Raw genomic sequence first — 27,827 nt, 5'->3', positions numbered from 1 at the left:
TAAAAAAATGCCACGCGACGTTCGCGCCCGTAACGCGCGCGCGAAAAGCGTCAGAAAGTCGAGAAATAAGTCGCCAAAATCGGTTGACGAACCTACCTACCTACCAACCTACCTACCACCCAACCAACAGCTTTTTATTATATAGATTGTAAGATCTTAACCAGTTGGCTGGTTAAACTAATAGGTCTATAATTTTCGGGAAGAGTTGGATCGCCCTTTTTCGGTATAGGGGTGACATTAGTAGTTTTCCAACACTCCGGTACCTCCCCGGTGGCCAGGCTTAAGTTCAAAATGTAAGTGAGCGGCCAAGATATCTGACAGGCAGTTTTCTTCAAAAGATTGGTTTGCTAATTGTCCGGGCCAGGAGCTTTCGTCGAGGAAAGACCTCTAAGTTTTTTTTTCATCTTGCTGGTAAACTTGTAAATTATCTACCAAGACAGGCTTCGCACTTGGACCCTGAGGGGATGGTGGTATGATGAAACGGAGTGAAGACTGAAGAGAAGTAACCATTTAGACAATTTGCAATGTCAGTGTCGTCAGTGACAGTTTTCCCATGAACACGAAGACTCTTTACATTCTTAATTAATAGATTCGCTTCCTATAAATGAGTAGACTTTTTCCGACTTATAATTTCAATTAATTCAATATTTGCGCCTTACTGGTTACGATTATCGTTGTTGTATCGATTGCAATTGTTGTTAGACCGATTACTAATAGGACGGTAATCGTTAAATCTTTGTTGATTCTGTTGATTTTTTCGGTATTCACGGAGACAAGCCTTTGCTAAGTTCAGTGGCGGCTTAAGAAGGCTGGGTCCCCGGGGCGGCTGCAGTGTTTTGTGAAACCCCCCAGGACCGTGCAGAAGTTTTCACGGGTCCGTCTTCTTCAAGTTTAATCGTTCTGATTTGCAGCCCCCCTCGAGCTTCTCTGATGGCACCCCCTGCTTCCCTGGTTCCCGGGGCGGACCGCCCCCTCCGCCCCCCCCCCTTAGGCCGCCACTGGCTAAGTTACCCTTAAGGGACATTTATAACATTCTGAATCTTTATTTAGATATACTTTGTGTCCGGTGTTTGTACATCGGATGCACGATTTCATAATCTTTGTATTCCTATGGATGAGGTCTTGACTTTGATATCTATTTTGCGTGGACGATTGTCTTCCTCTGTCACCGTCGGTATTATAACCTTGTCTGAGATTTGTTCTCTGTTGATTGTTTTTTTTTTAAATTCGAGATCTTTTTGACTAATTTATCAGCTGCATTTGATGTTCCGTTTAATTCTTTAACTTCCTTCTCTACATTATCTATTGACTGCACTATGTGTATGGCGTGTTGAGGTGTAAGGGTCTTCTCTAAGAGAAATTTCTTCAATATGGCTTCATTGTTGATGACATGTACTAAGCAATCTAAGTGTTGTCAAGACCCGTATGATTTAAAAATTCTGCTAACTTTCTGAGTTATGAAACGTACACTGCCACTGGTTCCCCCATTTCTCCTTTTCGGCCTTCAAATTTGTCAGGCTGCGCTATTTGGTTTGGAATTGGTTGATAATGATCAGATAAATCTTTATTAAGTCTTCTTGTCCTGTAACTAATTTCCGTAAAATTTCAAACGTGGTATAACCGATGAACATCCAACAGGCTTACACGTTTCTTAATTTCACTGTAGCATTGATGGCATATGCGTTTTTGTTGTATCTGGAACTTCGACAATGTCGTTAGCTAAATCATCCAATTTTCGCATCCTTCTTCAAATGGTGGAAATTGCAGAATGATAGAAATTATTTACTTTGTTTTCTTCCTTTTAATGTTCCGTGCTGTCCCTTATCTTCTGTTTCTGTTGTTTAGTTGGCGACTTTTCTCTATTTGTCGGTACATCGTGTTTACTCTTCGTATCACTATGTTTTTATTCAGTGGATAATTTTCTCTGTGTTACGCTAAGTATTGTTTACTCCCTGTCTTGTTGTTTATTGTTATTTTTCCCTGGATTTCTTTAATTCGTCTGTTCTACCAATGAAAAAAGAAGTGGTGTAACTGTTGTACTAGAATACCTTTTTGGCGTTTAACGTTTACATAGCGTGTGTCCTTCCTTTATGTCGCTCTAGATCAGCGGTTCCCAAAAGGTGTCACAGGGGTTCCGAAAAAATTTGCAGCTAGGCCATCTTTGTTTGAGTCAAGAGTCTTATAAGATAAGTAAAAAAAAATTAGTTGGTGTTCCGCCAGAAGTAGGTCGATTATTTAGGGCTCCATACCAAAAAAAAATGGGAACCGCTGCTCTAGATGATCGTTGTTTTTGACAGAGAGTGCCGTGTAACAATGTTTTTTCAGTTATCGGGAACGATGTTGTGAATGTTTTTCTTCAATTTACTTTACATTTCAAAGTCCATTGTCTCCGTTGCCAATTTGTTGGGGTTTTACTCAGTATTTATACCAATTTTTGAATAAGCAATCCGATTGAACTAAACAACTATTTCAGGGGCGTAGTAACCGGAGGGGCAGGGGTAATGCCCCTCGCAAACAATTCAACTTATGTAATTGGCCCCCAAACTTTATGCTCAATAAAATTTTCAAATGCAAAAGTACTAAATCTGGTCGTTTTGGGTTTCATTTCTTTTCTTATCGCCAGGGGACTACCTCCCAGACCGCCTAGTTTAAACTACTTGTCCTTCCCAATTTCTCAAACGTTCCTACGTCACTGAATTATTTATTAACAATAAATAAAAAGTACAAATTATGGGAGACATTATAACTTCACCCTCTAGCCAGTGTTTTATCAGATAAGCGCATTCTGGCGGTAAACGGTAAATTTAACGTATTATTTCTACGTTTCTTTCTCCTCGACCATCCTTCTGGAACCAAATAGTTTCGACAGCGTTGGTAACTAGGCTCAAAGTGTTTAAATGATACGCTGTATTCGGTTTTAAAGGCTGTTACGGCTGATACCATAAACCGTTACTTCTATTAAAGCAACAGATTTCATTCAATATTTGTAATAAATCATATAAATACGTCATTTATAAACGTTAAGGTTATTACATTACAAAAATAAACCATTTTAAATTTTAGATCTAGATTAATTTGAATTTATTTATCAATGCCAGTAAGAAGAGCATCTACGACGACAGCAAATGTTGGGCTTTTCCTGATTGAATTCCCAAAGATACACGGCGGAAATGATCAATGAAAGTACTACCAGAATTATAAACAATTTCAGAATAGCCTTGTGTCTCCAGGACGGCCAGAGGTTGTTAGATCCGGAGAGACGACCTTCATCCAAACTCGTCTAAGCCAATTGAAACAAGATCGTGTTAGAATACCGAAACAGAGAAACAACGAATGGTTTTCAAGCAGAAAAAAATCATATGACAAACAAGGGGAAACATGCAAAATGATTTACATCCGTAACAAAATCACAATAATTGTCAAGACAAAGAAAGGAAACACAATCGAAGAGAGTTGAAGACGAAAGCCGCGAGAGTAAAAATAAAACACTCATGCAAGGCCGCCAAGAGCGGGCCCGGGCCTCGGTAAAATATAAGTTCCGGGCCCAAAGAGAGCCGTTTCTACTGGAGATAGTTATACTTTTTCGGAGAGAAACCCGGTTGAAGTATAGATCGTTTGATCAAACACGGGGCCCTAGGTTGCACGGGTCCTAGTCATTTGTACCGGCTTCCCCTCTCTCTTGTCGGGCCTCAAAACGCGAACTTCCTCTGAAAAGCGTCTGAGTGCAGGCATCGATGAAATATGGGCACTAAGAACTGCCTGAATACTTCTCTTGCTGGAGGTTGTTGGCGACGGTTCCATCCGAGACTGTTTTGAATTGAATGAAAAATTGTACGAATAAAACACAAACCTCCAAGGGGGGCTGCTGCTGTTGAGACTCAAATGACTTTGTCGATGGATTGCGTCTGAATGCCGGTATCGATAAAACTGGTAAATTCAGAAATGACCCCATTCCGCTTCTTCTTGTGGCCGGTGGTGAAGGTTTCGTGGAAGCCGAGGTCACGTGTCCTTGCGTCAGCGCGATCCTGTAACGGTTCGTGGAAAAGACTATTCAGCGGGGACTTCTATTTCAATCATTGCGGGTGCTAAAAGCTTGTTCTTTATATATGTCTTTAGAGAAAATCTAATAGTGAATTGGTCGGATGGTCGAAACGTCTTCAATCCCACAGCGGACAAACTTATCGAATAACAAATCCGAAAAATCGCGATATTTCCCAGCTGGGAATTTGTACGTTCCGGTGGCCAAAAAATATCCGCTTTTTAGTCGAGAGTAAGCGAAAATTCGGTGGCATTTGAAAGGAAGTATGAACTTACACTTGTGTACGTATTTTCTTGGTCGGTGCCGATTTAAAATGGCCTTCAATTTGGTCCTTGTCATGAACATGAACCTTCTGCTTTTGATCCAAAAGCACGCTCCTTATTTGCAATATATCACCCGGGTTCGGGTGGTGACCTTTTTTATAGTATTTTTGTAAGTAATATCTGGGAGCAGGAGTTACCCCAACTCTATTACATCCAAACTCACTCACCTTTTCAGGGTTTATTAGAAAATTTACAATTTCGTTAATTACTTATAATTCAACATTTTAATGACTTGTCCCTGTCTTTTTATATTTGTTTTTCAAATTGCCTGAATTACCCCTAATTGTTTCGGCGTATTTTCCGCCTCCCTAACCATTCCCGAGCTGTGGAAACCCTACGGAGGAATCTACGAAATAAATTGTACCGGCCAAGAGTTGAACTTTACACTCCAAAGTGTCCTTTGGTGAGATGACTCCGAGGGCAGGATGTACGCGATAGGACTCGTACGAATTGGTCCGGAACTACGAAATAATTTGATGGAAAAAAAACCCGTGAATAAAATCAGAGGGAACGTAAGCTGTAAAGCAATTTACCTTGTAGGCCACCAGATGCGAAGAGATGTTTCTCATGGTGAGGGTGGCGGCCACGCTGCTGGATTCATCCCCGCCGAATGGCAAGGGCAAAAGGTTGGATGGACTATTTTTCCAGCCGAAAGAGAAATGATGCAAAAGGCAGAAATGAGAACTGAGTGGAGAATTAATTAGCATATCCTCTTTTGCCGAGGAACAAAGCGGGGAAAGTTTCACGTTTCTTTTAATCTGTGTTTCACTTGGAATTCTAAGTCAGCTATAGTGCAGGTCACAATAATGAAACAATTTAACATTACCAAGTCTATTTTAGGTAGGATGGCACCTTTAAAATGGTGCAGTCTAACATTTAGCATTCATAAAAAAGTATTATGATTAGCAGTGAATGTTGGGACTGCACCGTTTCCACCTCACAGTTATCCACGGGAAAACCACGCCTCGTATCGTTTCCCTACCATCCTTTTCCGGCAGAAAAAACGACTTGTATCATCTTTCCACGACATAAATCTGCGATAACATGATTTATCCAACCTGCAACCTACTAAAATGGTTTTGCAACGTGATCCGGATTGACCTGACCTGTGCGAGTTACAGTTAACTACAGAGTGGTGAAGGTAATTGGACAGTTCACTTCCCTTTTAAAATCAACAGTATTTAACTACTATATAAAGAACAGAGAACCACTGATGTACAATAAAACTTTATTTAAATTGTACATCAGTGGTTCTCTGTTCTTTATATAGTTATAACACTTATTTAGTGTTGAACTAATTAAAGGTACAAATCGTTTAAGTATATTTCCTAATAGCATTAGTAAATATTTTAATTTATCCATCCTTCAAAAGGATGCCAAAATATCGCAATAGCTCCTCCCGGTAGCTACTTCATGCAGTATATTTCCGGAAATTAAATCACCTATAAACTCGCTCGCTTATTACCATTTGACGCCAAGATTTGGCCATACTTGAAACGCGACAATATATTCTGCATCTTGAAAGCGCTTTAAAATCCGCTCACGATACCTTACGGTTCTAAATCTTTTTCCAATTTTACAATCCCCACATCATTGTCACAAATGACCCGCAATTAGGTAAGCTACCACTTTGATTAAAATTATGTCAGGGGTAAGGGTAACGTGAAAATAGATTTGGAATGGACAACGAGGAAGGTACATGTAGTAGCGGTTAGTGGGAAGTGGAGAACGGGATGAAAATTTGAAAAATAGATCAAGCCAAACCGAAATTGGTGGTGCGGGTACCATTAGGGGGAATGAAGTGGGCCAGCGAGGAGAGGGGATTTGTTTGAGAAATTGATTTTAGCGAGAAAAACGATCGAAGCGAAATGGTAAGAATGAGACGAATTGGAGCTCACTCGAATTGCAGATATGCCTTAGAAGCGACAGCGTTGTCTTCCCGCTGCCGGCGATCCTTGTCCTCCGAGTACTCACAAGTTGATCTCACCTCCGAATTTGACCGCCCTGTGTGCGACTCCTTATTACGTTTGCCAAAGAAAGAGGGCATTTTCTCAGATTTTATTAACTAATATTCAGAATAATTAGTTTAAACTTATGTCGAAGGATTACATTATTACAGTCTTACCAAAAATAAATATTTCGTACAAAGGGTTGGCGCGCTGAATTTAGGCTTCTGAAGTTTTGGTCCGTTTTGAATTTAATAAATAGCATCTCGCGACGCGTGATTCGTGAGTGCGTGAGCGATTTTTATCAATCGAAGCCTTCTAGAAATAAGTTTTAGAATCAGTAGCAACGCTTGAGCTAATAGTTCTTTTTATAAATTCAGCTACGCTTTTCGAACTTGTTTTTAGATGTTGAGGAATTGTTAGGCTTTATCACCGACGATGTCGGTTTGACCCAAGTTAAGACCATCCTTAGTCTATGGAAATGCGCCAAGGATAAGTGGCGTCGCGATAACTTGTAGCGCTTGTAAAGTATAAATATATTTTAAGTCTACTATGAAATTTTATATGTAATATCATAAGTAACATAATAACAATAAGTATGACAATTAACGAGGTTTGCAACTAAACTGATTTTCATAATTATTGCGTAATCAAGATGTTTTCTCTGCACAGAGCCCTCTAGTGTCTGGTTCTTTTGTTATCAGTTTGCCATTATAATTAAAGCCATTATCAAGAAACTAATTTCGAATCAGTTTCAATAAATGAGGAGCATCAGCGAGGCAATAAATTAGTTCTCCAGGATTGGCAGGATTTGGAAAATCCAAGGTAAATTGGCTGCTTCCAACTCGAAAACAATGCTCGAACCATTATGACCTGGTTATTATTTACATTGTATTCTAACAGTGACTTAACTTTCACTTCGTCAAATGTTAAAATAACTAATCTCTCTATAATTGGCATGTATGCCATTGTAATGCCTTCAGGTATGATAATTAAAAGACATTAGGTTACTAATATAAACATCATTTATTATTCCCGATGATAACACACGCGCTACATAGATACCGTCTCGATCCTCTACTATTTGTACTGTGTTAACTTATCACATGCTAGATGGCGGTAGTAGACTAGGCGCGGTTTTCAAATATGACAATATTACAATCCTCCCCTTTTTACAAAACTGGAATTTACACAATTCAGAATTTAATGATTATCACAGATAGACTTTTATCTTAGTGTTTGTTGAGGAGGTTGTAGGTTTTGGAGTTAAACTGTTTAGTTAGTTGATTAAAGTATTCTGTTAAGTGACTACATTTCCTCAATTAAAAATCGTGGAGGACGACGATTTTCACGAAGCGGGTATCTGCGTTCAACTACAATGTCCTGCTGTGGTGCGGGAACTGCGTCGTTTGGCGGTTCTCTAGCTACGTCCTCCTCCCCGTGTAACTGGACCGGACGAACAGGAGGATGGATTGGAACAGGATCCTCGTCAGCGAAATTGTCGTGCTGTCGGATTGGATGGGTAGCGTCGCCCTGAAAGTGTCTGAACAAACTTTGGTTACGAGTAATAGTTCGTTGCATATTGCTGGCAGTAACCATCGATCCTTTGGTTTTGGTCACAACCAGAACGTCAGGTGCGAAGGTTGGTGAAAGTTTGTTTTGCTTCTGAGTTTTGAGTAGGACACGATCACCGGTAGTAAAAGGTTTAGCTGGGTGATGTATTTGAGATCGGCATGATGTTTCATACGATCTTTAGCTTGGGTGTCATTTTGACGTAACTTAGCGAAATTCGACTTTGCATCTGTTTCTTTGAGAAATTGAGGTAATTTACACTGTATTTCTCTACCAAAAAGGATGGTCGCTGGAGCGAGGCGAGTAGATGAGTGTGGTGTAGACCGATAATTCAATAGGAATTGATGAATCGAGTCGCGCCAGTTGGTTTGTTCGATGGAAGCTGTTTGCAAAGACTTCTTTAAAGTGCGATTGAGGCGTTCCACGAGGCCATTAGCTTGAGGCCACAGCGGTGTTACGCGGCGGTGGTGAAATCCAAGTTCTTTCGAAAAGTTAGCAAATTCGAAGCCATTAAAAGGTGGCCCATTATCACTTCGAATAGTGGTCGGGATGCCAAATGTGCAAAACAATCGTTTTAGTACGGGTATAACTCTATCACCGGAAGTTGATCGTACGATTTCGACGATAGCAAATCTGGAGAAGTCGTCGACCAGAACAAGCAGATTTTCTCCACTTGGAACAGGACCGACGAAATCGATAGATACACATTGCCATGGTCCGTTGGGCAATGGAGATGGAGTAATTGGGTCTCGTTCATTTGGTTGACTGTTGGCTTGGCAAGCGAGACAGTTGTTCACTTTTGACTCTACTAAACTATCCATTCTCGGAAACCAAACTTTTCTTCGCAAAAGTTGTTTAGTTTTTGTTGCACCTTGGTGTCCTTCGTGGGCCAGATCTATAGCGGTTTGGCGAAGTGATGATGGTAGGACGACTCTTGTACCACGCATGTGTACGCCGTTTACTACTGAGAGTTCCTGTTTGATATTTTCCATAGTGTCGACATCTGTGCGACAGATAGTTTGAGGGGAAAAGTCAATGGGTAAACGCCATTCAGATAATTGCAAAAATCGTATAACTTGCTGTAAGGTGTGATCTTCACTGGTGGCCTTAGCGACTTGGGCGAGAGTCATGGCTATTGGAATGAATCGTTGTAAAACGTGGAGAGCGTAGACGTCTGCAAGATTTGATTCTCGACATGGTGCTGAACTAGTTTGTGGTGAGCGAGATAGGAAATCGGCTGGGTTATTAATCCCCTTTTCATATCGTGTGACGTAGTCATATCTTTGCAGTCTCAAACGCCAGCGTTCGATCCGAGCTGGTGAGTGAGGATTAGTGGTATTAAATACGAACTCCAGAGGTTTGTGGTCGGTGATTATGGTAAATTGCTTTCCATATAAATATAGATGGAACTTTTCACAAGACCATACAACTCCTAAGGCATCCTTTTCGGTTTGTGAGTACTTCATCTCGGTTTGATTTAGGGCGTGACTCGCGTAGGCGACAGTTCTACGTTGTCCGTGGTGCTCCACTTGTACCAAAATTGCCCCCAACCCAACCGGACTGGCGTCGGTATATACTTCCGTTGCTTTGTTTGGATCGAAAAAAACTAGGGATCTGTCTGAAGTTAATTCTGCTTTGATTTTCTCAAAAGCGGTAACTTGGTCCTTTCCCCATTCAAAGACGGCCCCTGTTTTGGTAAGCTGGCGAAGTGGTTCGGCGATTGTAGAGTAATGTGGAAGGAAACGTGAGCAGAATGTTACCATACCCAAAAAACTTCTTATTTCTTTAGCTGATTTGGGGGGTGCGGCGTTCTTAAGTGCCGATACTTTAGCCGGGTCCAAGGTCAATCCGTGATCACTGATGATCATTCCAAAGAAGGATAAGGAACTTTTGTTGAAATCGCATTTATCCGTGTGTAGGGTAAGCCCATTTCGCGATAGAGCTTGAAGAACTTTTTCTAGAGTGGAATCATGATCAGTTTGGTCAACGCCCCCAAGTATGATGTCATCCGTCATATTCAAAGTGTGTGGTATACCACTGATTACTTCGCGGATTGCATTTTGAAAGACTTCTGCAGCCGATGAGATGCCGAAATTCAGCCGTTGGTACCGGTATAACCCTTTGTGGGATGCAAATGTGGTGATAAAACGCGATGATTGTTCTAACTCTAGTTGGTGGTAGCCGCTGCGAAGATCAAGCTTGGAAAACACTTTACAGCCACTAAGTGTCGCTACGATATCATCTATAGTCGGAGTAGGGTGTCTCTCCCTAATAACTGCAGTGTTTCCGGCACGCATGTCTACGCAGATTCTGATACTATTCGGTTCCTTAGGCTTTGGTACCAATACTAGAGGTGAGATCCAAGGTGTAGCCCCGGTTGCTTTTTCGATGATGCCCATATTTTCCAAATTTTCTAGTTCTTTATCTAGCTTTCCTCTGAGGTGAAAGGGTACTCGACGAGCAGGCTGGGCGATTGGTGTGATGAGCGGATTAATATTTAAGGTAAATGTTTTGCCCTTGAGATGTCCTATACCCTTAAATAGCTCTGGATATTTGGCCAATATAAACTTGGTGGAGTTCATGATACTGTTGATGTTTCCAAGTATTACTAAACCCAAATTAAGACTGGATCGAAAACCGAGAATTGGTTTGGTATGGCTTCCTTCCCCCTTAACAACGATGATTGAGGTGTCAATGGTGTGTGGGTTGCGGGTAAGACGTGTTTGAAAAGAGGCAATGATAGGCAGAGCCTTGTCAGAGCCGTAAGCAAAGACTTTTGTGTAAGAGTGTTGAAGCCTGGGTAGCGGATCCAAAGTGTGATAGGTGGTTTGATCAATCATATTGACAGTGGCGCCTGTATCAATAAACCATTGTATCTGGGTGTTGCCGATTGGTATAGTCACTTGAGGTTGCTCAAAGGAAGGTACATGATTGAAAGATGGAATCGTAACAGTAAAAATGGAGCCATCGGAGTCAGAGTACTCTGGTTCGGTGACGTGGAAGGTAGGAGTCGGGGTAGTATCTTCGGTATGTGCTGTGGTGTGGATGGTTTCAACGAGGTTCAGATGTTGGTTACCTTTCAAAGTGCGACGGGACTGATTACCCCTCGTGGCAGGTGTCGCTGGAATTTTAGCGTTTTGTTTGGATGAAGATGGTTGCGACCGTCAACAGTGCGAAAAGTGACCTATTTTCACACAGGAGTGACACTTTTTGTTAAAAGCCGGACAACCTTGACGGCCATTGCTATGTGGATAAGTTCCTCCACATGATTTAATAACTTGATTTTAATTATTGCACGATAACCAGAATTTGCTTTACGTGTTAAGAGGAGTTTCTTATTTTTGGCCAAAATTTCTTTAAAATTGCACTGACATTTAATCTCTCTAGGTTTAAACGTAGAACAGAAAGTACGAGATGGCCGATTTGAGGAGTTTAAGCCTTCACATTCATAGTTGCAGTTAATACCGGAATCTTCAGGCTCAATATGAGATTCCACATTTAAATATTTGTAACTTCTTCAGCTATTTGATAAGCTATTTTGTTTTGGTGGCTTCTTTAAAGGTGAACACATTTTTGGAGTTTCGTATATCATAATTCTTGACTTCAGCTTTTTACTTAAAGGGGAGTATGTTTTTGGTTTATTATTCAAAATGCTTTCATGGGGATTTGGCATTATTACACTTTCCTTATTAATTTTTGGTGTACTTTGAAAATGACAGTCAGATAAACTGGACATGAAAGAACTTTCAGGAGTAGTTAACGGAGAATTGATAGTTTTCTTAACTAGGTTTTCTCTGTTACTAAACGATCTTCATTTGACAGGTGTCAAAATGTTAAATTTTTTATCACAGTTTACTTTTGGATCGGAACTATTATTTCTCTGTTTTAGGAAGATGTACATTTGACAGGTGTTAAAGTGCTTAAGTTGTCATCACAGTTTTCTTTGAGGTAGGAACTATTGCTATAATCTAGCATTAAGGAAGGAACTGAATTCTTCTTCAGGTACTTTTTTGTCTTTGAGTTTAGAAGTTCAGCTTTTAAATCAGTATCAAAGTCTTCAGTTTTGAAATGAATAAAACTTGGGTATCTCCGTGTCTTAGACAAATCTATCCGAGTTAAAAATTAAAAAAAAATCGATTGACCCATGGTGATATGAATGATCCTTAACAATACGTTTGACAATTAGCAAATATGATGCTTATGATTTTTCAATTTCAGTTTTCGGAGGTAAAATCTCGGCAGTCGGTACTACCAACACTTGTGATAAGTTCTATTAAAAAAATGGCTTTGGCTCGACATTTAGTTTCAATAATTGGGGATTTGTAGATAAACGTTTTAAAGACTCGTGTATTTTAAGAGTGTCGTGGTTTATTTCAATTTGGGAAGAGTGTTGCTACTTTGATTTTGGAATCGTGAGGCTGTTAAGATTTTTATCTTAAATTGAACTGACGATTTTCATTATCACAAGCAACCAGCTTTCCTTTTCTCCATAACATAATAATGATACGTTTGAACGATATTATTTCGTATTTCAGCATTTACAATGTTTAACATTTCAAATAGTGCTGTATTCCGGTTAATACATCATTAATTCCCCACATACTAAGAGAATAAATAATTTTTACATTGTCCAATTAACCTCGAACTTAACGGTACAAAAATGACAATGGTCCTCAAAAATGGAAACCATGGTTTGCCTCTAGTGTGAAAACCTCCCTGTGTTGTCAAACTTATCTTATTTAATTCTTTAATTAAAGAAAAGGAGGATGAATTCGCACATAACAACCATTTTAAAAATCGTCAACAAACGAATTTATTATTGGAAACTAATTATAATAACCTTTACTGAGGGGGATCTTGAGATTGGCTTATGATAAAGCGTAATTCCTATTTCGGAAGAAAACTTGAAATAAAAAGATGAAAACCTGTGCGGGTTACGAGATTATCTGCGGCGTATCAATTCCGGGCCATCTCTGAATGCAGATGGTTGAAATCACACGGATACGAATGATGACCTTCCATTGATAATGCAACGAAAGCTATATAATTACAAGTAAAATTAAATAACTTCACATCATTTTTAACTGTCGGTGAGGTTTCTTAAAAAAATGATAAAATCCGCTTTGGTTCTTTTAGCCGCGACAGTAGTTGGTGTACTTGGCCATGGCAGATTGATCGAACCACCTTCCAGGTCATCGATGTGGAGGTTTGGATTCAAAACACCTCCAAACTACAATGACAACGAACTTTTTTGCGGTGGAAGTGGCGTAAGTTGAAACATGCATAAACATTTCACCTTGGTCATAACCTATTAGTGTTGGAAATTAACAGCGTCAATGGGGAACCAACGGTGGTAAATGCGGTATTTGCGGCGATCCGTGGGACGCTCCAGAGCCTAGGGCTAACGAAGACGGAGGCAAGTACGGAAACAAGATCATAACCAGGACCTACAAGCCCGGCCAAGTAATGACGGCGACCGTGGACTTGACAGCGCCACATAGAGGTTACTTCGTCTTCAGACTGTGCTCCACCGACGATGGAAAGAAAACCGACCAGGACTGTTTGGATAAAAATGTCCTCCAGATGGCTGACGGCAGCGGTGACAAGTTTTATCCAACTGCAAAGAAGCCATACAACATAGAATTGAAGTTGCCCGCTGGACTAACTTGCGAAAGATGCGTTATTCAATGGGATTACAGAACTGGTAACTTGATTGTTTCTATTAATTTGGGTGCTATGATATAGGCCCACGAATAATCTATGCCTTTAGGGGAATGAAGCCATTCCTAATAACGAATAATTGTGGGACTTATGTTACATTATTTCATAAATAAATTGGTCAGGAAGAGGGAAGGGCTCAATTTTTCTACCAATATTTTACTGACGACCATCTATGTACTTGCCCCTTCAACCTTTGGTCAGCATAAAACTAAAAATTGACGAGTTAAACGCTAAATGAACGAATTATTTAAACCCAGTGAGAAACTAGAACAACTTTTAAAATTCTGTTTTTAATAAATATTAGTTTTGTAACAAAATATTCTTGAAATTTACTTATCACCTTAAATCCATCTAAGAATTTCTAGATGTAAAGCAAATATGAAATCTTGGCCATTGTCAGCTATCGAAAAAAGGTTTCCAGGGTGTAGGGGCAGCCCTTTCCAGGCCCTAGGGTTTGAGTTGCCTTGTCCTGAACGCTTTTTAAACTAAAGCTCGTAATTATTTATTTATCTACTGATTTCGCTAAAAAATGGTTTCAAAATCATATCAATATAATAAATTCATTGAGCGTTAGATTAAATAATAGGGTAACAATTTTAAATATAATTTTTTTGTCACAATTAATTAAGAAACTTGAGTTTTAAACTAGTTCAGAAGTGATTAAACGTAATAGTAATATTAATCGAAGGTAATGCAAATTGGGCCCGTTAGATGGTAGCAGTAGTTCCGAATGAACGCCTAGTGACTTTTTGGATCGATGAATTATAGACCCAGCTAGGAGATACTTATACATATAGAGAATACTTTTGTCGAGACCGATACTCAGGTGGCACCACATGTTCCGTTAAAATTTGATTTTGATAAAGGTATAATAAATATGTATTCGTCTCTCTCTCTCTCTCTCTCGATTTGTAGGTAATCGATGGGGGAAATGCGAAGACGGATCATTCAAGACCGGATGCGGCCCTCAGGAGACTTTCCGCGGATGCTCCGACATTGCCATCAAACAATGACTTACATAATATTCAGGTAGACGCAAAGTAGGCATTGCTAAATAAAAAAAACTGCTTCCAATTACTGAATCCAATTATTAAAATACTCCATCTATTTTGGAAATGAAAACACGATTCTATTTTTTACCATTACATCCAAATACCAAAAATCAACCGCCAAATTATTCGCTAGTAATGGACTACTTTAAAATCTTAAATGCATTACACGAAAACATGGACGGTCATATATTTATTTATTTCATACATAAAAAGCAAGGACCCCGAAGCTAAAGGCGACTTAATTTTTTCAGGGAAAACTATAAACATAAAATATAAAGTAAAAATAATTTCGAGAAAAATGGGTTAAGGGATATTGGATTTTGCCATTGGGGACAAAGTTATAGGTTTTAGATAGTTATAGATAGGTTTAAGGGCACCGAATTGACTAAAAACATTTGAAAAAAGGTAAGGTTTTAGTTTGTTAACTTTATTATATTACGTGGTCTGTGCTTTTTTAATGTAATTCACTGGAGATTTCTCGTCCGTACATTTTGTATGGAATTTAGGCGATAATAGATTAAAGTAGACTTGTAGAGGTTAACGGTAATAGTTAGTGTAGGGAGCTGTTGGCTCGCGTGGCATGAAGGGCTTGCCAGCACCCTCCTACCTATTTAAAGGCATTATAAGTCGCTAGATGACTTGGGCCTAAGGTGGTGCCTTGGGTATTAGCCTAGCTGATTATTATTATTATTAGTATCATCTTAATTTTATATGTGTCGTGGATGGATTTTTACCAGTGATCATTTAGGTAAATTGGACCAAATTTAGCAAATTATAACAAATTGAAGTAAGCCATTAAGTCATCCACATCTTTGGCGAACCTAATTAGAAATATATGAACCAAAAACATACTTCTAAACTAAAAAGGAGCTAAAATATCGAACCCTGCAGGATTGAGCACCTATCTTCTTAGTATTATAGAAATAACAAGGCAATTATATAGGCATACCCTACGAATGTCAAAGGCCATGATGATTTCCTAGAACCAGCCACCACTATGTTCGCTAGAGGAAATTGTTACGCAGTTTTTACATAATTTGGTTCTACCACCGGAATTGAAAAAAAGTCTCCTCAACTAGAGAAGAGATTGAACTGCTTACAATAACACGATAAGTAAATCTCTAAAAACATTAAAATATGGAGAAAAGGTAAGGAGTCGTGTTATAAGGGGAAACGGGAGAATGGGGCTGACAAAAAGTTGTTCTTGTTGTGTCAAAGTCACATATTCTTCGATTTCTGCTTTCTCTTTGACGCCATCACGCTGCTTCACGCGCGAAATAAAGACCCTACGTTTACCTTCTTTATTGTAAACCCTCATTATAAAACGTTTTTACATGACGACTCCTTACTTTTTCTCCATGGTTGAAAGCCCCAAAGGTCGCTAAAGTAGAAACAAACAATATTGGAATGTAATCGAAAACCTAATTGAGTATTTTAAGGTAGATAAAGAAAGAATTGTAGATAAAGCTATGACGTCAATTTTATTGTAAGTTGATACGGTGTTCGAATTACAGAAATAAATAAAATTTCTTAAGGTTCAAAACTCGAAAGAAATTAAAAAGATTGGCGCATTATTAATTTAAACACAAGCGTCAGAAATTTCCTTTTGCGGAGAATACCATAGCCATGAAAACTATTAACTACACGAAATAAAAAAGGATATAGATATAAGCTAGCAAGGAATCAAAAATACCCAGTAAACTTAAATCATCAACTACGAAAAGGAATATCCTACCCCAAAAACTCTTATCGGCCGATAAAGAAAACAAGAGGTCACGGACAAATGAGTACACAGAATTCCCCAATGTGTTAAGAAAATCGATAAAATCATTAATCGGGCAAATACCAAACAAGTGCACAAATTGATATTACCTATAGATTGATGTAGAATTTCCTTTCTATCTGTAATTTTGCAATAAACATGCATGTATGTTAAATACAACACTACCAGACCACAGCGTCGTTGATTGCAAAACACTACGTTGCCCCTTTCAAGGTTGGAGATAAAATATTTAGAGATAGAAGGTGCGTGTGTCTCAATTCAAATATGACAATAGTGGGTGTGGACAGCTGAGAATTTGCTAAAAACCTGATTTATAATTCCAATTTGGAGATACAAATATGAAAGGGGAAAAGAGGTATATATAAATTGGGATAGTTAGGGCCCCACTCAACTGAATTTCTGCCTGGCGTAACTTTTTTCGGTTGTCGCATAACGTCTGGCATTGTGGCAATTACGTTGCGATTTACGCCAAGTGAAAAAAAACTTAAAGCACAATACGGCGGCGTAGGCGGCTACGCACTAGGTGAAAATAATACACCCAAAGCCCAAATGGACTGGGTGTGTTTAAAATTTTTCAAACACCCTTGATCCATTAATTTCCAAGGAAGTCTACCTGGCCTACCACTTTTAATCCGCCCGCAGTCACAGTTTATGATTAAAGCTGGTTTCACACTCGACGGAAAATTAGCAGCGTAAAGTTGAACGTTAGCGGTATATCGAATGGGAATCAAGTTTCAGCTCGGCGTTTATTATCGTCTGAACGGCATATAGGAAATAAACACAAAATATAAAATAAATTATACACGCAATAGAAATGAAAAATTAAATTTTAACAAGGATAATTTAATTCAAGTGTTGAAGTTTCGGAAATGATAATATGTATATTTTTCTTTAAGTTTTTTAATTCATACATTGCTTTTTTAAGGGCCTTTTTAACAGACAATATATTTTTAAGATCATTTATATTTTTTTAGATTTGGTTATAAATTTTTAATCCAGCGTAAAACAATTGATGTGAGCTTTTTTGTTGTGTCACAGAATGGAGTTTTATACTAGTTTTTACTGAAGGATAAAACACGCGAATAGGGACCAAAAAGATAAGCCCTAAACAAATTTGAAAAAAATTAAAAAACTTGCAAAAAACTTGGAAACAATAGGTATTCGAGCAAACATAAAGACGCGAATCTTGGACCAAATTGATCATTCTTTGCAATGCAGTCCACAGGTGGTTCTTATGAACTTAACTAGCTTTCACTCTAGTAGAAGGAAAGTGAGGGTGTGGCATCGATCCCGGGTTCGGGTTTGGGTTCGGGATCGAAATCCGGGATTTAAGGGATGAAATGGGGGTAAAATCGTCGAAAAGTCAATGTATTTAGGGTATTTCTCGCGACGATTTGTTTTCCCGTATATCAACATATTGTGTCCAGGCCAACTTGTTCATTTATCTACGCTTATCTCGAAAGATACTTGAACGTATATCTTATCAAGTTTTATCGTACGGAATAAGTTGAAATGATGTAAAAATAGATAACCTAGGCGACGCGTGCGCAGATTCCCCGGGAGGCGCGGTTAATTTGAATTGAAGTGTTTTGACGTCATGGAATATTCGTTGTTAAAGTAGAATGGAAATATTTTTAAACTTCATTTTAATATCATTGTAGTACGCTTGACACTTGAACCAATCTCACGAGTATTTCTTAAAACGAATATCTTGATCGCGTTTTATCGTACGAAATAAGTGGAAATTATGTAAGTTGTATGATTAATAACCTAGGCAGGAAGATAGCGCGCGCGTGCGCGGATAACCTGGGAGGCGCGGATTGCCCGGGCGCGCGGTTAATTTGAATTTAAAACATGGATTCCCTCTCCGAAATAATTCATGTACCCAAAATTGGACCGCAAGTTTTTTTCTTTTAGGGGAATCTCTATGGGAGTTTAACATTACAATAAAGCTAATAGGTCCAGTTTGGGGTACTTTTGGTCCGAAATGGGGTACATAGGGCCGAAAATGGTGACTTTGGTCGTTTTAAGGGTACTTTTGGTCTATTTTGGTCCATTTTTGGGTACATCAGAAAAGCAGTTGGAAAAACGAAGAGCCTTTTTTTTTCTTCCACCCATCTCCAAAAATTTATTGCTATAATTTATTTATCCCTTCCGTAGGTATAAAATAAGATAAAAACCACTTACCTATATTTTAATTACGGTAAATTAAAAATACTTAATTAGTGTACTAAGTTACGTTTAAAAGAACCCTTTGTAACAATTCCAATATGTAAATATAGGTATAAGGATTGAAAAAATACTTAAAGTGGTTTTACTGATAAACTCTAAAGGAATTTAACTTTAAAGGTATCTTAGATTATTGTTTTTAATTTTATTCAAGTTGAAAACGTATTAAGAGTCCTTCAAAGTACTATAAAAGGATTTTATTTACGAACTTAATTCATATTTTCTTCAAACTTTCAATTCACTTTTATTACTATTTAAATACGGTAAAATATAATTCTTATACACAAATATAGTCAGAAAGATACTATAAAACACTAAAATTAAAATTAAATTAAATTTGTGTGGATAAGATTTGTAAATATCATTTTGAAACTAATAACTTTCACGCTTTATTTAAGTCAAGCCAATAAAAACAATTACCTATATTTTAAATACGGTAAAATATAAATACATTTCCGATATGTAAATAGGTAGAATAACACTATGAAAAGTTCCTTTTTCTTCTTTTAATACGACAACACACAACTCTGATACGCAAATATATAAAGAAAATATAAAAAAAATTTACTCTACGTTCGATACGTTAAAATACATTTCCGATACACAAATATAGATAAAGAAATACTATAAAATGTAAAAAGGTAGAAAAATACTACACATTAACCATTATGAATTTAAGCTTACAACATCCTTCACGTATAGAGCATAACATATATGTTCAGAGTTAACTTGTTTCCTCGTTATCTTTATCGCATGTGTTTTAAATAGCGTATGGAATAAGTTAAGAATGTACTGAAATGGTGTATGTTTAAACCTCGTAGAATAAAGAGTAAAACATATGTTCAGAGTCGGCTTGATTACTAAAGCGAATAACACAGAGACGTTTCCGGTGTAGGCACGTAGGAAGAAAAATACTACAACACTCTCTATACTCTACATTCAACACGTTAAAATATACTTCCGAAATGCCAATATAGGTAGTAAAATACTACAAAATCTCTATACTTTACCTTCAATACGTTAAATTACATTCCAATATGTAAATGTAGGAGGAAAAATACTACAAAAGCCTCTTTTCTTGGCGTTCAATATGTTAAAAAAGATTTCTGAAATGCAAATGTAGGTAGTAAATACTACAAAATCTCTATACTCTACCTTCAATACGTTAAATTACATTCCAATATGTAAATATAGGTAGTAAATACTACAAAAGCCTCTTTTCTTGGCGTTCAATATGTTAAAATAGATTTCTGAAATGCAAATATAGGTAGTAAATACTACAAATGCCTCTTTTCTTGGCGTTCAATATGTTAAAATAGATTTCTGAAATGCAAATATAGGTAGTAATTACTACAAAAGCCTCTTACTCTACGTTCAATACGTTAAATTAATGATATGCCTCCGATCGAATCGTTCATTTTTTCCTATTTAAATATACGCATTTAAATTAGAATTGCTTCTAGTGTTCGGCAGTCGATTAATTTTTATCCACAAATTTTCCGATTTATTTAAAAAACGTTGGTAAAAAGAATATCATTTTAACTTATTTAATTGTGTTTTTTACCCAACCAAGCATTTATTTGAATAAAAGTGGTATTTATTTAAATAACCAATAGTTAAATAAAAATTGTTAAATGTTTAAATAATCGAAAGTGAACAAGCCTATTTTTTAAATAAAACAAACAGACTTTAGAGTTGATAAGATTTGTAAATATCATTTGAAACTAATAATTTTCACGCTTTATTTAAGTCAAGCAATTACATTTTTTAAAATGAAAAAAGTTAAACAATATAAAAATTTGTAAATATTGTAAATATTTTTAGGTAATAAAGAAATTAAGAAATGTTTTAATTAAAATATCTTTCATTTTCTACTACATTTTTAAAAATGAAAGAAGTTTAACAATATAATTATTCTAATATAATTTCAAAATCAGGTATTATTTAAAGTACAAATGCATAATTTAGTGAAGCAATTCTTATTTAAATACTTTTATTTAATTAATTTGTTTATCTGAAATGTATTTATTGAAAAATAAGTGGGTTTTACTATTTATCACGGTTTTTTATATATATATATATATATATTGGAATTGTTACAAAAGGTTCTTTTAAACGTAACTTAGTACATTAATTTATTTTGGAAGTTCAAAACGTATTAAGAGCCCTTCAGAGTACTATAAAAGGATTTCATTTACAAACTAAATTAATATTTTCTTCAAACTTTCAATTCGTTATAATTTGAATTTAAATGAAAACATCATGGATTATAGGTGCGTAATCTACTATTAGACCGAACGGATTAAAAAATACTTAAAGTATGTGGTTTTACTGATAAACTAAAGGAATTTAACTTTAAAGGGTATCTCAGATTATTGTTTTTAATATTATTCAAGTTCAAAACGTATAAAGAGTCCTTCAAAGTAATTTAAAAGAATTTTATTTACGAACTAAATCCATATTTTAGAAGTTAGTTTGTATGAAATACTTACTAATACCTGAAAAATGGACTTTAGAGTTGATAAGATTTGTAAATATCATTTGAAACTAATAATTTTCACGCTTTATTTAAGTCAAGCAATTACATTTTTAAAAATGAAAGAAGTTAAACAATATAAAAATTTGTAAATATTGTAAATATTTTTAGGTAATAAAGAAATTAAGAAATGTTTTAATTACAATATCTTTCATTTTCTACTACATTTTTAAAAATGAAAGAAGTTTAACAATATAATTATTCTAATATAATTTCAAAATCAGGTATTATTTAAAGTACAAATGCATAATTTAGTGAAGCAATTCTTATTTAAATACTTTTATTTAATTAATTTGTTTATCTGAAATGTATTTATTGAAAAATAAGTGGGTTTTACTATTTATCACGGTTTTTTATATATATATATATATATATTGGAATTGTTACAAAAGGTTCTTTTAAACGTAACTTAGTACATTAATTTATTTTGGAAGTTCAAAACGTATTAAGAGCCCTTCAGAGTACTATAAAAGGATTTCATTTACAAACTAAATTAATATTTTCTTCAAACTTTCAATTCGTTATAATTTGAATTTAAATGAAAACATCATGGATTATAGGTGCGTAATCTACTATTAGACCGAACGGATTAAAAAATACTTAAAGTATGTGGTTTTACTGATAAACTAAAGGAATTTAACTTTAAAGGGTATCTTAGATTATTGTTTTTAATATTATTCAAGTTCAAAACGTATAAAGAGTCCTTCAAAGTAATTTAAAAGAATTTTATTTACGAACTAAATCCATATTTTAGAAGTTAGTTTGTATGAAATACTTACTAATACCTGAAAAATGGACTTTAGAGTTGATAAGATTTGTAAATATCATTTGAAACTAATAATTTTCACGCTTTATTTAAGTCAAGCAATTACATTTTTAAAAATGAAAGAAGTTAAACAATATAAAAATTTGTAAATATTGTAAATATTTTTAGGTAATAAAGAAATTAAGAAATGTTTTAATTACAATATCTTTCATTTTTTACTACATTTTTAAAAATGAAAGAAGTTTAACAATATAATTATTCTAATATAATTTCAAAATCAGGTATTATTTAAAGTACAAATGCATAATTTAGTGAAGCAATTCTTATTTAAATACTTTTATTTAATTAATTTGTGTATCTGAAATTTATTAATTGAAAAATAAGTGGGTTTTACTATTTATCACGGTTTTATATATATATATATATATATATATATATATATATATATATATATATATATATATATATATATATTGGAATTGTTACAAAAGGTTCTTTTAAACGTAACTTAGTACATTAATTTATTTTGGAAGTTCAAAACGTATTAAGAGCCCTTCAGAGTACTATAAAAGGATTTCATTTACAAACTAAATTAATATTTTCTTCAAACTTTCAATTCGTTATAATTTGAATTTAAATGAAAACATCATGGATTATAGGTGCGTAATCTACTATTAGACCGAACTAATTAAAAAAAATACTTAAAGTAAGTGGTTTTACTGATAAACTCTAAAGGAATTTTGGAATTTTCTAGAATAGCAAAGTAAAACTAAAACGTAAACCAAGTTTAAAACGAAACTAATAACTGGGAGAAAGGTTGAAGTAAGTAATTTTTTTTTGATTTTTCGTTTTTTAATTTTTGAGTTCCCTATATTATTATAAACTAAATTAAATATAATTTTTGAAAATTTGTGATAAAAGATCTGCTCCTTCGTGTTTTACATATATTTAAAAACTCGAGATTTTAATGAATTGTTTTCAAAGCATGAAAAATATAGCAGATCCTTTGATTTTAATTGTAGTTAGTAGTTACTTAAAAAAAAGTCGCTAGCTGACTTGGAGCTGGTGTAGTAAAATTTTAAAAATGTGTATTTTAAATTTTGTTTGTAAAAGTTTTTTTTGAAAAAGTTTAGTATTATAGTTTAAATTTATTAAATAAAATAAAATATAAATTATACATTTGGTTTAGTATTTTACTATTGCAAGTAAAATTAATAGTAATTTCAATTACTTTTTTAGTTTTTTTTGACAAATATACAAACTATTTAGTTATTTCAAAAACAAATACGTCGAATTATTTGGTATTCGAAATACTATTGGTTAGTTTTTATATCTTTAATTTTATTTTTCAGAACAATTTCTCTTTGTCTAGCTTCTTCTAACTTTAATTTAGATGGCCTTAAAGCCAAGTATTTAACAAATTTTGTAACCATCAAAATGACCAAATACACGTATATTTGAACATTTCCTTGACTACATGAATGAAAAATTGTTTAAAGCTCCATCTACTTGGTTACAAAATTTGTTAAATACTTGGCTTTAAGGCCATCTAAATTAAAGTTAGAAGAAGCTAGACAAAGAGAAATTGTTCTGAAAAATAAAATTAAAGATATAAAAACTAACCAATAGTATTTCGAATACCAAATAATTCAACGTATTTGTTTTTGAAATAACTAAATAGTTTGTATATTTGTCAAAAAGAAACTAAAAAAGTAATTGAAATTACTATTAATTTTACTTGCAATAGTAAAATACTAAACCAAATGTATAATTTATATTTTATTTTATTTAATAAATTTAAACTATAATACTAAACCTTTTCAAAAAAAACTTTTACAAACAAAATTTAAAATACACATTTTTAAAATTTTACTACACCAGCTCCAAGTCAGCTAGCGACTTTTTTTTAAGTAACTACTAACTACAATTAAAATCAAAGGATCTGCTATATTTTTCATGCTTTGAAAACAATTCATTAAAATCTCGAGTTTTTAAATATATGTAAAACACGAAGGAGCAGATCTTTTATCACAAATTTTCAAAAATTATATTTAATTTAGTTTATAATAATATAGGGAACTCAAAAATTAAAAAACGAAAAATCAAAAAAAATTACTTACTTCAACCTTTCTCCCAGTTATTAGTTTCGTTTTAAACTTGGTTTACGTTTTAGTTTTACTTTGCTATTCTAGAAAATTCCAAAATTCCTTTAGAGTTTATCAGTAAAACCACTTACTTTAAGTATTTTTTTTAATTAGTTCGGTCTAATAGTAGATTACGCACCTATAATCCATGATGTTTTCATTTAAATTCAAATTATAACGAATTGAAAGTTTGAAGAAAATATTAATTTAGTTTGTAAATGAAATCCTTTTATAGTACTCTGAAGGGCTCTTAATACGTTTTGAACTTCCAAAATAAATTAATGTACTAAGTTACGTTTAAAAGAACCTTTTGTAACAATTCCAATATATATATATATATATATATATATATATATATATATATATATATATATATATATATATATATATATATATAAAACCGTGATAAATAGTAAAACCCACTTATTTTTCAATTAATAAATTTCAGATACACAAATTAATTAAATAAAAGTATTTAAATAAGAATTGCTTCACTAAATTATGCATTTGTACTTTAAATAATACCTGATTTTGAAATTATATTAGAATAATTATATTGTTAAACTTCTTTCATTTTTAAAAATGTAGTAAAAAATGAAAGATATTGTAGTTAAAACATTTCTTAATTTCTTTATTACCTAAAAATATTTACAATATTTACAAATTTTTATATTGTTCAACTTCTTTCATTTTTAAAAATGTAATTGCTTGACTTAAATAAAGCGTGAAAATTATTAGTTTCAAATGATATTTACAAATCTTATCAACTCTAAAGTCCATTTTTCAGGTATTAGTAAGTATTTCATACAAACTAACTTCTAAAATATGGATTTATTTCGTAAATAAAATTCTTTTAAATTACTTTGAAGGACTCTTTATACGTTTTGAACTTGAATAATATTAAAAACAATAATCTAAGATACCCTTTAAAGTTAAATTCCTTTAGTTTATCAGTAAAACCACATACTTTAAGTATTTTTTAATCCGTTCGGTCTAATAGTAGATTACGCACCTATAATCCATGATGTTTTCATTTAAATTCAAATTATAACGAATTGAAAGTTTGAAGAAAATATTAATTTAGTTTGTAAATGAAATCCTTTTATAGTACTCTGAAGGGCTCTTAATACGTTTTGAACTTCCAAAATAAATTAATGTACTAAGTTACGTTTAAAAGAACCTTTTGTAACAATTCCAATATATATATATATATATAAAAAACCGTGATAAATAGTAAAACCCACTTATTTTTCAATAAATACATTTCAGATAAACAAATTAATTAAATAAAAGTATTTAAATAAGAATTGCTTCACTAAATTATGCATTTGTACTTTAAATAATACCTGATTTTGAAATTATATTAGAATAATTATATTGTTAAACTTCTTTCATTTTTAAAAATGTAGTAGAAAATGAAAGATATTTTAATTAAAACATTTCTTAATTTCTTTATTACCTAAAAATATTTACAATATTTACAAATTTTTATATTGTTTAACTTCTTTCATTTTAAAAAATGTAATTGCTTGACTTAAATAAAGCGTGAAAATTATTAGTTTCAAATGATATTTACAAATCTTATCAACTCTAAAGTCTGTTTGTTTTATTTAAAAAATAGGCTTGTTCACTTTCGATTATTTAAACATTTAACAATTTTTATTTAACTATTGGTTATTTAAATAAATACCACTTTTATTCAAATAAATGCTTGGTTAGGTAAAAAACACAATTAAATAAGTTAAAATGATATTCTTTTTACCAACGTTTTTTAAATAAATCGGAAAATTTGTGGATAAAAATTAATCGACTGCCGAACACTAGAAGCAATTCTAATTTAAATGCGTATATTTAAATAGGAAAAAATGAACGATTCGATCGGAGGCATATCATTAATTTAACGTATTGAACGTAGAGTAAGAGGCTTTTGTAGTAATTACTACCTATATTTGCATTTCAGAAATCTATTTTAACATATTGAACGCCAAGAAAAGAGGCATTTGTAGTATTTACTACCTATATTTGCATTTCAGAAATCTATTTTAACATATTGAACGCCAAGAAAAGAGGCTTTTGTAGTATTTACTACCTATATTTACATATTGGAATGTAATTTAACGTATTGAAGGTAGAGTATAGAGATTTTGTAGTATTTACTACCTACATTTGCATTTCAGAAATCTTTTTTAACATATTGAACGCCAAGAAAAGAGGCTTTTGTAGTATTTTTCCTCCTATATTTACATATTGGAATGTAATTTAACGTATTGAAGGTAAAGTATAGAGATTTTGTAGTATTTTACTACCTATATTGGCATTTCGGAAGTATATTTTAACGTGTTGAATGTAGAGTATAGAGAGTGTTGTAGTTTTTTTCTTCCTACGTGCCTACACCGGAAACGTCTCTGTGTTATTCGCTTTAGTAATCAAGCCGACTCTGAACATATGTTTTACTCTTTATTCTACGAGGTTTAAACATACACCATTTCAGTACATTCTTAACTTATTCCATACGCTATTTAAAACACATGCGATAAAGATAACGAGGAAACAAGTTAACTCTGAACATATATGTTATGCTCTATACGTGAAGGATGTTGTAAGCTTAAATTCATAATGGTTAATGTGTAGTATTTTTCTACCTTTTTACATTTTATAGTATTTCTTTATCTATATTTGTGTATCGGAAATGTATTTTAACGTATCGAACGTAGAGTAATTTTTTTTTATATTTTCTTTATATATTTGCGTATCAGAGTTGTGTGTTGTCGTATTAAAAGAAGAAAAAGGAACTTTTCATAGTGTTATTCTACCTATTTACATATCGGAAATGTATTTATATTTTACCGTATTTAAAAAATAGGTAATTGTTTTTATTGGCTTGACTTAAATAAAGCGTGAAAGTTATTAGTTTCAAAATGATATTTACAAATCTTATCCACACAAATTTAATTTAATTTTAATTTTAGTGTTTTATAGTATCTTTCTGACTATATTTGTGTATAAGAATTATATTTTACCGTATTTAAATAGTAATAAAAGTGAATTGAAAGTTTGAAGAAAATATGAATTAAGTTCGTAAATAAAATCCCTTTATAGTACTTTGAAGGACTCTTAATACGTTTTCAACTTGAATAAAATTAAAAACAATAATCTAAGATACCTTTAAAGTTAAATTCCTTTAGAGTTTATCAGTAAAACCACTTTAAGTATTTTTTCAATCCTTATACCTATATTTACATATTGGAATTGTTACAAAAGGTTCTTTTAAACGTAACTTAGTACACTAATTAAGTATTTTTAATTTACCGTAATTAAAATATAGGTAAGTGGTTTTTATCTTATTTTATACCTACGGAAGGGATAAATAAATTATAGCAATAAATTTTTGGAGATGGGTGGAAGAAAAAAAAAGGCTCTTCGTTTTTCCAACTGCTTTTCTGATGTACCCAAAAATGGACCAAAATAGACCAAAAGTACCCTTAAAACGACCAAAGTCACCATTTTCGGCCCTATGTACCCCATTTCGGACCAAAAGTACCCCAAACTGGACCTATTAGCTTTATTGTAATGTTAAACTCCCATAGAGATTCCCCTAAAAGAAAAAAACTTGCGGTCCAATTTTGGGTACATGAATTATTTCGGAGAGGGAATCCATGTTTTAAATTCAAATTAACCGCGCGCCCGGGCAATCCGCGCCTCCCAGGTTATCCGCG

General features: G+C 33.8%; 2 protein-coding genes across 2 annotated transcripts; one reads left to right on the top strand and one right to left on the bottom strand.

Moving 5' to 3' along the window:
• Positions 1-3,032: 3,032 nt before the first annotated feature.
• LOC149936059 (uncharacterized) lies at positions 3,033-6,570 on the bottom strand. Its single transcript, XM_090153268.1, has 7 exons — positions 6,488-6,570; positions 6,261-6,427; positions 4,896-4,998; positions 4,727-4,823; positions 4,315-4,453; positions 3,851-4,025; positions 3,033-3,280 (listed from the first exon to the last, which is right to left on the bottom strand). The coding sequence occupies exons 2-7, from the start codon at positions 6,407-6,409 to the stop codon at positions 3,089-3,091; spliced, it is 855 nt and encodes a 284-aa protein (XP_090009394.1). The 5' UTR covers positions 6,410-6,427; positions 6,488-6,570; the 3' UTR covers positions 3,033-3,088.
• Positions 6,571-12,948: 6,378 nt separating this feature from the next.
• Positions 12,949-14,723, top strand: LOC149936058 (uncharacterized). Its single transcript, XM_090181409.1, has 3 exons — positions 12,949-13,147; positions 13,212-13,584; positions 14,517-14,723. Exons 1-3 carry the CDS (start codon positions 12,989-12,991, stop codon positions 14,612-14,614), a joined length of 630 nt encoding a protein of 209 aa, XP_090037535.1. The 5' UTR covers positions 12,949-12,988; the 3' UTR covers positions 14,615-14,723.
• The last annotated feature ends 13,104 nt before the right edge of the window (positions 14,724-27,827 follow it).

This window comes from Leiobunum rupestre, chromosome 7 (genome assembly GCF_980474605.1).
Source record: "Leiobunum rupestre chromosome 7, qqLeiRupe1.1.hap1, whole genome shotgun sequence".
NCBI classification, from domain to species: domain Eukaryota; kingdom Metazoa; phylum Arthropoda; class Arachnida; order Opiliones; family Sclerosomatidae; genus Leiobunum; species Leiobunum rupestre.
The sequence above is the reverse complement of the archived record's forward strand: the minus strand, read 5'-3'. Positions and strand labels throughout refer to the sequence as shown.